The sequence below is a fragment of the Anomaloglossus baeobatrachus genome, chromosome 8 (assembly GCF_048569485.1).
Source record: "Anomaloglossus baeobatrachus isolate aAnoBae1 chromosome 8, aAnoBae1.hap1, whole genome shotgun sequence".
NCBI classification, from domain to species: domain Eukaryota; kingdom Metazoa; phylum Chordata; class Amphibia; order Anura; family Aromobatidae; genus Anomaloglossus; species Anomaloglossus baeobatrachus.
Window position 1 is genome coordinate 234936627 of NC_134360.1, and position 14122 is coordinate 234950748.

General features: G+C 50.9%; 1 protein-coding gene across 2 annotated transcripts in view; it reads right to left on the bottom strand.

Annotated features, from left to right (window-relative positions):
• PATJ (PATJ crumbs cell polarity complex component) overlaps positions 1-14122 on the bottom strand; it is a 272880-nt gene that overhangs the window by 185359 nt on the left and 73399 nt on the right. For both annotated transcript variants that reach the window (XM_075320380.1, XM_075320379.1), the window contains exon 19: positions 13027-13167. In XM_075320380.1, the coding sequence (XP_075176495.1) occupies positions 13027-13167 (141 nt within the window). The remainder of the gene's footprint in view (positions 1-13026; positions 13168-14122) is intronic.

The window sequence follows — 14122 nt, forward strand, 5'->3', positions numbered from 1 at the left end:
CCTCCTCCAAGCCTCCCCCAGCCTCAGCCTCCCTCCTCCCAGGCTCCCCAGCATCAGCCTCCCTCCTCCCAGGCTCCCCCAGCATCAGCCTCCTCAGCATCAGCCTCCCCCAGCATCAGCCTCCCTCCTCCCAGCATCAGCCTCCCTCCTCCTAGCCTCCCCCAGCATCAGCCTCCCTCCTCCCAGCATCAGCCTCCCTCCTTCTAGCCTCCCCCAGCATCAGCCTCCCTCCTCCCAGCATCAGCCTCCCCTCCTCCTAGCCTCCCCCAGCATCAGCCTCCCTCCTCCCAGCATCAGCCTCCCTCCTCCCTCAGCTTCCCTCCTCCAAGCCTCCCCCTCCCCCTCCCAGCCTCCCCCAGCATCAGCCTCCCTCAGCATCAGCCTCCCCCAGCATCAGCCCTCCCTCCTCCCAGCCTCCCTCAGCATCAGCCTCCCTCCACCCAGCCTCCCCCAGCATCAGCCTCCCTCCTCCCTCAGCCTCCCTCCTCCCTCAGCCTCCCTCAGCATCAGCCTCTGTCCCCCCAGCCTCCCTCAGCATCAGCCTCCCTGCTCCCAGCTTACCCCAGCATCAGCCTCTCTCCTCCCATCTTCCCCCAGCATGAGCCTCCTCCAGCATCAGCCTCTCTCCTCCCAGCCTCCCCCAGCATCAGCCTCCCTGCTCCCAGCCTCCCCCAGCCTCAGCCTCCCCCAGCCTCAGCCTCCCTCCTCCCAGCCTCAGCCTCCCCCAGCCTCAGCCTCCCTCCTCCCAGCCTCCCCCAGCCTCAGCCTCCCTCCTCCCAGCCTCCCCCAGCCTCAGCCTCCCTCCTCCCAGCCTCCCCCAGCCTCAGCCTCCCTCCTCCCAGCCTCCCCCAGCCTCAGCCTCCCTCCTCCCAGCCTCCCCCAGCCTCAGCCTCCCTCCTCCCAGCCTCCCCCAGCCTCAGCCTCCCTCCTCCCAGCCTCCCCCAGCCTCAGCCTCCCTACTCCCAGCCTCCCCCAGCATCAGCCTCCCTACTCCCAGCATCAGCCTCCCTCCTCCCAGCCTCCCCCAGCATCAGCCTCCCTCAGCATCAGCCTCCCTCCTCCCAGCATCAGCCTCCCTCCTCCTAGCCTCCCCCAGCATCAGCCTCCCTCCTCCCAGCATCAGCCTCCCTCCTCCTAGCCTCCCCCAGCGTCAGCCTCCCTCCTCCCAGCATCAGCCTCCCTCCTCCTAGCCTCCCCCAGCATCAGCCTCCCTCCTCCCAGCATCAGCCTCCCTCCTCCCTCAGCTTCCCTCCTCCAAGCCTCACCCTCCCCCCTCCCAGCATCAGCCCTCCCCCAGCATCAGCCTCCCTCAGCATCAGCCTCCTCCCAGCATCAGCCTCCCTCCTCCCAGCCTCCCCCAGCATCAGCCTCCCTCCTCCCAGCCTCCCTCAGCATCAGCCTCCCTCCTCCCAACCTCCCCCAGCATCAGCCTCCCTCCTCCCAGCATCAGCCTCCCTCCTCCCAGCCTCCCTCAGCATCAGCCTCCCTCCTCCCAACCTCCCCCAGCATCAGCCTCCCTCCTCCTAGCCTCCCCCAGCATCAGCCTCCCTCCTCCTAGCCTCCCCCAGCATTAGCCTCCCTCCTCCCAGCATCAGCCTCCCTCCTCCTAGCCTCCCCCAGCATTAGCCTCCCTCCTCCCAGCCTCCCCCAGCATTAGCCTCCCTCCTCCCAGCCTCCCCCAGCATCAGCCTCCCTCCTCCAACTCTCCCCCAGCATCAGCCTCCCTCAGCATCAGCCTCCCCCAGAATCAGTCTCTCTCCTTCCAGCCTCCCCCAGCATCTGCCTCTCTCCTCCCCAGCCTCAGCCTCTCTCTCTCCCCAGCCTCCCCCCCAACCTCTTTCTCTGCCCAGCCTCTCTCTCTTCCCAGCCTCCCCCAGCCTCAGCCTCTTCTCTGCCCAGCCTCTCTCTCTTCCCAGCCTCCCCCAGCCTCAGCCTCTTTCCCCCCAGCCTCCCCTTGCATGATTATAGTGGAAAAAGGCATCGCAACGATCATCAACTAACCTGTAAGGAGCCCATACATTCTAGGCTCTGCCTCTGCCTTATCTGCTCCGGTGCCCGCCGCCCTGCTCTGGCTGGCTCCTCTTCTGGCTTGCTCCAGCTGCAGACGCGTCCTCCTCCGCGGCGTGTGTCGTCTGCAGCATTGGACGCTGCAGCACGGGGCAGTCAGCTGATTGTCGCGCTCCGCGCGCCTCTGACCCCGGAAGTGAAGGCGATGGAACTTCCGGGGTTAATCAGCTCACCATGCCTGGCGCCCGCCATGTACTTAAATAGACAGAAGTGCGCCTCCCCTCCCTCTCAAACCCCCCATCCCCCCCGAACACAGCCGAGTGTAACGGAGGGAGGGACGGGGGGCGGGGATGGGGGGGAAAAAAAAAAAAAAAAAAAAAAAAAAATTATATAAATTTTTTTTTTTTTTTTTGCTGCCAGAAAGTGCCGCCCCCCGCAACGTGCCGCCATAGGGACCACAGGTGCCTAGTGGCAAATACGGCCCTGACTATAATAGTTATATTCTAGTATATAGGGGCAGTATTATATTAGTTATATTCCTGTACATAGGAGCAGTATTATAGCAATTATGGTCTTCTATATTGGGGGCAGTATTATAATTAGGGATGATCGAATACTTCGATTATTCGGCTTCGCAAATATTTTCCCAATACCTCGCCGCAATTCGACTATTCGATGCACAATGTAAGTCTATGGGAAGCCCGAATAGTTCTAAATACTTGTTATTCGGGTTTCCCATAGACTTGCATTGCGCATTGAATATTCGCGAATAGTCGAATGGCGGCGAGGTATTCGGAAAATATTCGTGAAGCCGAATAATCGAAGTATTCGATCATCCCTAATTATAGCACAGTATTATAGTAGTTATATTCTTGTACATAGGGGGCAGTATTATAATAATTATATTCTTGTACATAGGGGGCAGTATTATAGTAGTTATATTCTTGTACATAGGGGCAGTATTATAGTAGTTATATTCTTGTACATAGGGGCAGTATTATAGTAGTTATATTCTTGTACATAGGGGCAGTATTATAGTAGTTATATTCTTGTACATAGAGGCAGTATTATAGTCGTTATATTCTTGTATATAGAGGGCAGTATTATAGTAGTTATATTCTTGTACATATGGGGCAGTATTATAGTAGTTATGGTCTTCTATAATGGGGGCAGTATTATATTAGTTATATTCTTGTACATAGGGGGCAGTATTATAGTCGTTATATTCTTGTATATAGAGGATAGTATTATAGTAGTTATATTCTTGTACATATGGGGCAGTATTATAGTAATTATATTCTTTTATATAGGTGCAGCATTATAGTAGTTATATTCTTGTACATGGAGGGCAGTATTATAGTAGTTATATTCTTGTACATATGGGGCAGTATTATAGCAGTTATGGTCTTCTATATTGGGGGCAGTATTATAGTAGTTATATTCTTGTACATAGGGGCAGTATTATAGTAGTTATATTCTTGTACATATGGGGCAGTATTATAGTAGTTATGGTCTTCTATAATGGGGGCAGTATTATATTAGTTATATTCTTGTACATAGGGGGCAGTATTATAATACTCATATGTCATAAAGAACCCCATCACTTTGGTGGACCCGGTCCTCGGTTTCTTCCGCCAGCCTCCGGTATAAATACACGTATATCTGTAAAGTTCCCAAACAAATTTGCACGCGATCAGCACATCAGACAATTCTGCAAGATGAACGATCGGGTGCGGGATCCATTTGTCGCCCTGAGGCTCTGCTGCCTGCGTGAATGTTTATAGCCTATAACTTTGAAATGTAATGTCATGCTTTAAAAAGCCACTGGCAGCAGATAGATCACATTTATTTTAACGTCCGGATTGGAGGAAATAAATAAATAACGTTGACAAAACAGGAGAAAGGAGAGGGAGAGCGATGGAGAGGCACTGGGAGGCATTGTGAGGCGCCGCTCTCCCCACGGATCTCATCTCTGTACCTTCAATTGCAACAATTATATGAAATTACTAGCTGACTAAATTAAGTCCCGGAGCAATGAGCAAAATAAAGGAACGTTTCACTCGGGAAAATTTTGGTATCATTGTGATCAGTAATTATTGTGTGTAGCTTTCAATCATTGCCAAATCCCGCTCATTGAATTTTCTCTACTACTTTGTAAAGACGGCGGGGGTAGGGGGGGGGGGTCTTTTCTGGTTCCAAGCTGCAATTCGATAATAAGTGCATACTCCATCAGATTTAAAGGGGAAGTACTGACTTACCGGCTACTATAAGGATTTCATTAGGGTTTGTGCTAAAGAGTTAAATCATCCCCTTTATTCTCTTCTAAACTGTTTGGGGCACATGACGTCTGACCCCCACAATCATAAAACAAAAAAAAATGCCATCATTTTGTAAATTGGGAACAACCCTTTAAACACCATTGTTTTGTGTATACAGCTCCTGAGCACAATTATCTGCTTAAAAAAAATAAAAAAAAAATCAATATATATTCTCATTTTCTCAACCAAATTGAGAAGTTTATAAAGAAATATTGTGTGTTGGTCTCTGGAGCTCAGTCATGCCCATTATCACTGTCCTGCGTGTGGCTGAACGATAACTAGCTGCAGCAGGAGCCTCCCCCCTCTCCATTATCAGCTATAGGAAAAAAAATATATACAACTAGGTTCCACTCCCCATTCTTTCCTCCACCAAAAATGGATCAGATTAGATGGAGATTAACCCCTGTGTTCCTTGCAGGATTTCTACCAGACTTTTCAAGGGTCACGTACAAAATACCACAGGCAGACCAACAATAACACTAAGAATTTTACTTTTTACTTGTATCACAAAACAACAAAAAGGTACCCTCTTTCACCAGCATATTAACCCTTCAAACACCCCTGCAGGTCCGACGTAATCCATATCAGGACACTGCACGACGATCCCGGCTCTACTACACCCCATTAGAAATCATGAACGATCACTACGCTATGGGACACACTGACGGAGCCACAGCTGTGAAAACGGTGACGTCCGAGAGTTCACCTGAGGTCAATTCTGGCGGTTCCCAAGGTACCCCAGGAGTGTTTTTTTTGAGAAAGGATTTTTCTCTGTATTTTGTGTTTATTTCTTTTTACTTACACAATTAGTAATGAGAAGGTTTCACAGACCCCTACCTATTAGTAATCCAGGGGTTCGTGGCAGCTGTGATTTTTTGGCAAATTCCAGCTGTCGTTAACGCCTTATATTACCATGATTACCACCACTCCAGGGCAATTTGGATGAGCTGGGTAAGCGCCAGGAGCTGTGGCTGCTATTTTTAGGCTGGGGAGGGCCCAATAAACATGGGCCTCCCCAGCTTGAGAATACCAGTCCCCAGCTATCTACTTTGGTGGGTATCAAATTTAGGAGGGACCCCACACTTTTTTTTTTTTTTAAGTTATTTATTTTATTTATTTTTTTAAAAGACCACTTGAGATCCTTCGCATTTTGATACACAGCCATGATTAAAAACATAGCTGGGAGCTGCAACCTCCAAGCTATCTGCTTCATCTGTGCTGGGTATCAAAATACGGGGGACCCTATACCATTTTTTCCAATTATTTATTTTTACACTCCACTTTGGGGAGCTAGACAGCTAGTGTGAGGGCAACCAATCCCAGATGCCGACATAGAGGGTTAGGGGCAAAGTCTGTCTGCAACCAATCACAGATGCTTTCACAGGAGGTGGGCTGGGAAAGCAGTGAATATTCATAAGATTTAATGAACAGACCCGGAAACAGTCCGGAGACAGCCCTTATTAACACCATTTTGTAGCACTTAACTTCGGGTCCCCATAGACTTATATGGGGTTGCGGTCCAGGCTTACGTCCGGTCCAGAATCAGACTTTTATTATTTTTTTTTTTTAAAGTCCAGCCGAACCCAAACATCTGCGGGTCGCCCATGTCTAGGAGGCAGTTTTCTATCCAGTGTGTCTTGATATTAGTGACAAGAGGGCTGAATGTGACAGGGGAAGTGGAAGGAGGCTGCACAGCTGCACAGAGTATTTCAGGTGTGTTCATTTTGTGTGAAGCAGTGATGCTCTTTGTGCTTGAAAGCAGTGGAATGGAGTCATGAATGAGCAACATTTTCCACAGCAGTACAGAGCATTTCAGGAAGTTAGAGTGGCCTTTTAAGAGGAAGTGGCATTCACGACTTGGTTGAAAAGAAGGGAATTTTGTTTACTTACCGTAAATTCCTTTTCTTCTAGCTCCTATTGGGAGACCCAGACAATTGGGTGTATAGCTTCTGCCTCCGGAGGCCACACAAAGTATTACACTTTAAAAAGTGTAACCCCTCCCCTCTGCCTATACACCCTCCCGTGCATCACGGGCTCCTCAGTTTGGTGCAAAAGCAGGAAGGAGGAAACTTATAAATTGGTCTAAGGTAAATTCAATCCGAAGGATGTTCGGAGAACTGAAACCCTGAACCAAAAGAACAATTGAACATGAACAACATGTGAACACAAAAGAACAACAGCCCGAAGGGAATAGGGGCGGGTGCTGGGTCTCCCAATAGGAGCTAGAAGAAAAGGAATTTACGGTAAGTAAACAAAATTCCCTTCTTCTTTGTCGCTCCATTGGGAGACCCAGACAATTGGGATGTCCAAAAGCAATCCCTGGGTGGGTAAAAGAATACCTCGATAAAAAGAGCCGAAAAACGGCCCCCTCTTACAGGTGGGCAACTGCCGCCTGAAGGACTCGCCTACCTAGGCTGGCATCTGCCGAATCATCGGCATGCACCTGATAGTGTTTCGTGAAAGTGTGCAGACTCGACCATGTAGCCGCCTGACACACCTGCCGAGCCGTAGCCTGGTGTCGCAATGCCCAGGACACCGACGGCTCTGGTAGAATGGGCCTTCAGTCCTGCAGGAATCGGAAACCCAAAAGAACGGTAGGCTTCAAGAATCGGTTCCTTGATTCACCGAGCCAAGGTTGACTTGAAAACCTGAAATCCCTTACTCTGGTCCGCGATAAGGACAAGAGCGCATCAGACCGGCGCAGGGGCGCCGTGCGAGAAATGTAGAGCCGGAGTGCTCTCACCAGATCTAATAAATGCAAATCCTTTTCACATTGGTGAACTGGATGCGGACCCAAAGAGGGTAAGACGAAACGGGGATACCTTAGGGAGAAAGTCCGGGACCGGACGTAGAACCACCCTATCCTGGTGAAACACCAGGAAGGGGGCTTTGCATGACAGCGCTGCCAGCTGAGATACTCCTCTGAGTGATGTGACTGCCACTAGGAAGGCCACCCTTTGCGAAAGAAAGTGGGCAAGGCAAACGGCCAGGGAGTAAAACCCTGATCAGAGCACCAGGATAAGAAGATCCTCCAAGTCCTGTGATAGATCTTGGCGGACGTTGGTTTCCTGGCCTGTCTCATGGTGGCAATGACATCTGGAGATATCCCTGATGACGCTAGGAGCCACCACACAGTGAGGATTAGAGCCGTAGAATTCAGAAGGAAATATGGCCCTTAAGGCAGCAAGTCTGGTCAGTCTGGGAGAGTCCACGGTTGACCCACCGTGAGGTGCCACAGATCCGGGTACCACGATCACCTCGGCCAGTCTGGAGCAACGAGGATGGCGCGGCGACAGTCTGACCTGATCTTGCGTAACACTCTGGGCAGTAGTGCCAGAGGAGGAAATACATAAGGCAGGCGAAACTGCGACCAGTCGTGAACTAGCGCGTCTGCCGCCAGAGCTCTGTGATCCTTGGACCGAGCCATGAATGCCGGGACTTTGTTGTAGTGCTGAGACGCCATTAGATCGACGTCCGGCGTTCCCCAACGGCAACAGATCTCTAGAAACACGTGCGGGTGAAGACCATTCCCCTGCGTCCATGCCCTGGCGACTGAGAAAAATCTGTTTCCCAGTTTTCTACGCCCGGGATGTGAACTGCGGAGATGTTGGAGGCTGTTGCTTCCGCCCACAGCCGAATCCGCCGAACTGCTCGGAAGGCTTGATGACTGCGTGTGCCGCCCTGGTGGTTGATGTACGCAACTGCCTTGGCATTGTCCGACTGAATTCGGATCTGCCTGCCGTCCAGCTACCGCTGGAACACCCTTAGGGCTAGATCCACTGCCCTTATCTCCAGAACATTGAACCGAGGGGAGGACTCTGTCGGAGTCCAGGTTCCCTGAGCCGAGTGGTGGAGGAAGACCGTTCCCCACCCTGACAGACTCGCGGCCATCATGACCCCAGCCCCGGCTGGGGGCCGGAAGGATTTTTCCTTCGCCCAGGAAGTGGAAAGAAGACACCACTGAAGAGAGGTTTTGCTGCAAGGGAAAGAGAGACGTTCTTGTCTAGGGACGTCGACCTCCTGTCCCATTTGCGGTGTCCGATAGAATCGGACGCAGACGAAACTGCGCAAGGGAACTGCCTCCCTTGCTGCCACCATCTTCCTGGGACAGTGCATGAGGCGCCTCAAGGGGTGACTGGGCCCGAAGGAGAGATTGCACCCCTGTCTGTAGTGAACGCTGACTATGCAGCGGAAGCTTCACTATCGCTGAGAGAGTATAATACTCCATCCCGAGATAAGTCAGTGATTGGGTCGGTGTCAGTTTTGACCTTGGAATTTTGATGATCCACCCGAATCCCTGGAGAGTCTCCAGAGCAATGGTCAGGTTGTGTTGACATGCCACCCAGGAGGGTGTCTTGACTAGAGGATCGTCTAGGTAAGTGATCACCGAGTGGCCCTGTAGGACCGCCACCTGCTGCCATGACCTTGGTGAAGACCCGTGGGGCTGTCGCCAGGCCGAATGGCAGTGCCACGAACTGAAGGAGTTCATCCCTGATGGCGAAACGCAGAAAGCGTTGAAGCTCGGGTGCGATCGGCACATGGAGATAAGCATCCTTGATGTCAATTGATGCTAGGAAGTCTCCTTGTGACATCGAGGCTTCAGAGTGTTCACCGCCTGAAAAAGTGCATCGGCTCACTCGGGGGGCGGAGATGTTCTGAAGAAACGAGTCTGAGGACGAGAGCAGAGCTGTATCCTGTAACCGTGAGACAGAATGTCTCTCACCCATCGGTCTTGGACTGGGGCAAGGACGAGACTGTCTAGTAACTTCGTCCAATTGCTCGCCAAACAAACGGTCGCCAGAAAATGGCAAACCGGTTAAGAACTTCTTGGAAGCAGAGCCTGCCTTCCATTCACGTAGCCACATGGCCCTGCAGACTGCCACTGAATTGGTTGATGCTACCGCTGTACGGCTCGCAGAGTCCAGGAACGGCGTTCATGGCGTAGAACGAAAAAACCTACGCCTGAGAAGTGAAGGACACAACCTGCGTGGCAGATGTATGTGCAACCGAAATAATCTCAGCCAGAGAAGCTGAGATAGCTTGGAGTGCCCTCACGGCTGCGAAGGCTGGAGCAAAAGATGCGACTATGGCTTCATAGATGGATTTCATCATAAGCGTTATTTGCCTGTCAGTGGCATTCGTGAGAGATGGACATCTGCCCCTAATACTACGGATCTAGCCGCCAGCCTAGAGACTGGAGGATCCACCCTGTGACACGGGTAACGCGTGTCAATAAGGCGCTTAGTAAGCGCTTGTCCGTCAAGTTCTGTGCTACTGGACGGCCCCTCTGGAGTTAGAGTGATCGAAAACACGCACTCCTGATGAATTCGGGGAAGGTTCCCAGCGGGCCCGCTTAGCCTATCATAGGCCGCGGTCCGTGACGGAGTTCTCACCGTGGGATCTGGGTGTTACCCCAGGATGTTGTACCGACCCAGAGGGACCCGGGAGCGATGAACTCACAGCTCCCTGGCCCTGTGGTATCGGTCTGGACTGCAAGGCTTCCAGTATCTTAGCAGACCCCCTTGTCCATAGACTGAGTCCTGTGATGTGAAAGCTATTCAGAGATTTGCTGATTCCATCATGCAAACTCTGTCGCTGTCATCTGTGCAGTGCCCGTAATATAGCCGCACAAGAGGTACCGGTTGTAAAATAAGCCAGTGCCTTGGCACCCTTACTCTTTAAGAGCAGACAACAGCATGTCGTCCGCAGAGTAATCTGTGAGGGTATACAGCCAAAATCAAATAATGCTGCCGAACAGTGAGATCATATACCATATAAATAAACATATATATATACACTGCGGCACCAAGGGGGGGACAGCATCTGAAAAACTGGTGCCCCCCAGTGCTCAGTGAGGGGGAAGGAGGATACCAACGTATGCTCCAGCCCTCCCTGCCGACGTCCAGTCGGCCGTCCCGTCGTTACCCCTGACTGGCAGGCCCGAGAACGGGAGTATATGGCCCTAGGCCGTAAGAGCCGGGGGCTAAATTTAAAAACGCGGCCAGCAAACATGGCGCGGTCGGCGCGGTAGTCCCAGTCTCACAAACCAGTCAGCAACCGCTGCGGCGTTTGTAACACAGATGCTGCATGCACCGTCCCTCAGGGGACACAGAGTACGTTATGATGCCGGGCTCTGTCCCTGTAGTCACAAAAGTGCGGGAATCTGGTGGCCTATAGTGATCAGTGAGGGGGGGCGGAGGACAGCGAGGTGCGCTCCAGCCCTCACTGTCGGCATCATACCGACCGTCCCGCCTTTCTCCCTGACTGGCAGGCTCAGGGGCGGGAGTTTAACACACTAGGCCGCAAAAGCCGGGGACTAAAGTAAAAACCGCGGCCGGCAAACAGGCACGGTCGGCGCGGTAGTCCCAGACAAAAAATCCACACCGCAGTCGCAGCTGCGTCTGAGGCCAAGGTGCTTCATGCCCCGTCCCAACGGGGACACAGAGTACCTGTAGATGCAGGGCCATGTCCCTGACGATACTCCGTCTCCTGTCCAGCGGATTCCCCCAGGGGCTGCGGATGTGGCTTGTGGCCACCAGATTCCCTGCCCCGGGTCTCCCTCAGCTGCAGCCAGAAGTTGCTGAAAACATGGCTGCCGGCGTTCTCTGAGGAGGAGGGAGGCGTGGGCGTAGTCACAAAAAGTGCGGGAATCTGGTGCCCCAGCGTGAGTAGTGAGGGGGGCGGAGGACAGCTCAGTGTACTCCAGCCCTCACTGTCGGCGTCATACCGACCGTCCCGCCCTTTTCCCTGACTGGCAGGCCTGGGGGCGGGAGAATCCCATACTAGGCCGCAAAAGCCGGGGACTAAAGTTAAAACCGCGGCCGGACGGCAGTGCACGGTCGGCGCGGTAGTCCCGGACCCATACCCACGCCGCAGTCGCTGCAGCGTCTGGGCCCAAGGTGCTTTATGCGCCGTCCCAACGGGGACACAGAGTACCTGTGGATGCAGGGCCATGTCCCTGACGATACTCCGTCTCCTGTCCGGCAGATTCCCCCAGGGGCTGCGGAGGGAGACCGGTCCCAGTGTCTGGATGACCGGATAGGATCCCACTTCCCCAGAGCCCCTAAGGGATGGGGAAGGAAAACAGCATGTGGCTCCAGCCTTTGTACCCGCAATGGGTACCTCAACCTTAACAGCACCGCCGACTCAGAGTGGGGTGAGAAGGGAGCATGCTGGGGGCCCTGTTATGGGCCCTCTTTTTTTCCATCCGATATAGTCAGCAGCTGCTGCTGACTAAAACGTGGGGCTTGCGTGAATGTGTGCCTCCTTCCACACAAAGCATAAAACTGAGGAGCCCGTGATGCACGGGAGGGTGTATAGCAGAGGGGAGGGGTTACACTTTTTAAAGTGTAATACTTTGTGTGGCCTCCGGAGGCAGAAGCTATACACCCAATTGTCTGGGTCTCCCAATGGAGCGACAAAGAAAATGGATATACGTTAAAAAAAAAAGTGAAGGAATAAAAAAAAAATAATACATGAAACAATTAAATAGGTTCTAGTCAAGAATTAAAGTCATCTGAAGGTGGATGACCCCGTGTAACATTTCCTTTGACTGACGTGAGCAGGATTGCGCATTGCTGGAGGAAAGGTCTGCCCAAGGTTAGAACTCAGAATACAGACGCACGGCTACGGACTCTGGCAGACTTCAGGACACCGATCACAATAACAAAAAGGCCAATTCCCAAATGGCCAGATGTAAAGAAACATGGAAAAAAAAGCGACAAAAAACAGTCTCCCACCCGAGCTGAAAATGCACAAAGTTAAAGCGGACACGTCACATCGCTGTATTTTATAAACTCTGCAAGAAAGTTTTTTGTTTTTTTTTATATACTAAGTTTTCCTGCTGCACAATAATGGAGTCGCTCACATGCGTCTTCCCTTCAGTTTCATTTTTTGATATCTGCAATGCCCGGCAGTGCTCTAGAGAAGAAGCTAAAAAGGTGAATCGTCCAACCGGTTTCAGACTTTTTTAAACTTCATGTAAGAATTCTATGTTGACGCAGATTAACAAGTTGGATAACTTAAAGGGAACCTGTCACCACTTTTTTGGTGTATAAGCTGCGGCCACCACCATCGGGCTCTTATATACAGCATTCTAACATGCTGTATATAAGAACCCAGGCCGCTGTGAGAACATAAAAAACACTTTATAATACTTACCTAATGGGCGTTTCCGTTCTCCGGTGTCGGCGCCGCCTTTTTTGGCCATCTTCGTCCTTCTTCTGAAGCCTGTGTGCATGACGCGTCTATGTCATACACACTCGCCAATCCTGTGTAGGCGCACTACAATACTTTGATCTGCCCGGCTATGGGCAGATCAAAGTGCGCCTGTTCAGGACCTGAATGCCGGCAAGTGTGGATGACGTCGGACCCATCATGAACCGCGGCTAGAGAAGAAAGAACACAAAGATGGCCAAAAGAAGCGGCGCCGGACAACGGAGACGCCCATTAGGCCCACCGCGCAATTGTTAGGTAAGTACTATAAAGTGTTTTTTTATGTTCTCACAGCGGCTAGAATGTTAGAATCCTGTATATAAGAACCCGGTGGTGGTGGCCGCAGTTTATACGCCAAAAAAGTGGTGACAGATTCCCTTTAATTAAAAGTGCACATTATTTCAGGATCCTTATTTGCTATCAGAGAATTACTGCCATATTCGAAGACTGAGACCGTCTTGTATACAAGATCTCTGGAGATGCTTACCTCGTAATCCAAGATGCTGAAGCCAAGGCCCCGCTTATCCTTTTCCAGCTCCACAACGTCAACGTCTGAAGACCACAAGGTCAACTCTCCACCATCATCCTCGACCTCAGGGACGTTGGTCAAGTCGTCACCTGGTTTTTCCTGCAATGAAATTGGAATTCTTAGATTTGTCCTAAATGACGAGACCAGAAAATTAAGAAAGTGGACGCCGGCAGAAGGGGCTGATAGATTGGCCGCAGTCTGAGAGGAGAGGCTAGTAACTGCCAAAATTTCAATGGATCAGCAAACTTGCAATATCAGCCGGAAGAGCGGACCTGGAGCCGCTCTACCAGCAAATTGAATTGGCCAAATCCACCCAACGTTATTTAGACACAGAACCTGGTTACAGTCAGAGGCTCGAGAACCGTCGGATGTTCACAATTACACCCACAATACATAACATTAATAAAACACAGAACAACCTATTAGCAAAATATCCACAAATACCATCAGGTGTCCGCATAATTAAATGTGCCAGCAGGGTAGCGGAAACATAATATCAACTGGAGGACAAGGAGTATAGCATGCAAAAAGGTATACATTTACTTGAGCAAGTCTAATAGTAGAGATGAATTAAATTTTTCTTCTGAGATAATTAACTCTTTTTAAAGTGCAACATTCCAAAACAGAACTCCCTCCCCAGCAGACAAGATAAACCCCAACGTACGTTTCGTTCTAAATATTTGCATAAAGTGTTGTAACAAATCGCTTCCTCATGGAGGGATCAATCAGGTTTATCTTTACACTAAACCGTCAAAATTTTGAATGCAGCTCTGGCTAAAAGTGGAGTTTAAGAAATTACTCTATTAAGAACATGTACAGGTTAGGTAGATCTTAGTATATTGAAAGGTTAGAAATGACTAACCTAACTACTGGGTTTTGAGGGGTTTGTGCTGGATGCTACACAAAAACTGTCAGGCTATGTGTGCATGCTGCAGTTTTGTTTCTTCAGCAAAAAAACGTACATTTGGCTGAAAAACGCATAAAAAAATGCATTCATTTTGCTGCGTTTTTTGGTACCCTTCAGCCCATGTGTTTTTTCACTATATTCAATGGA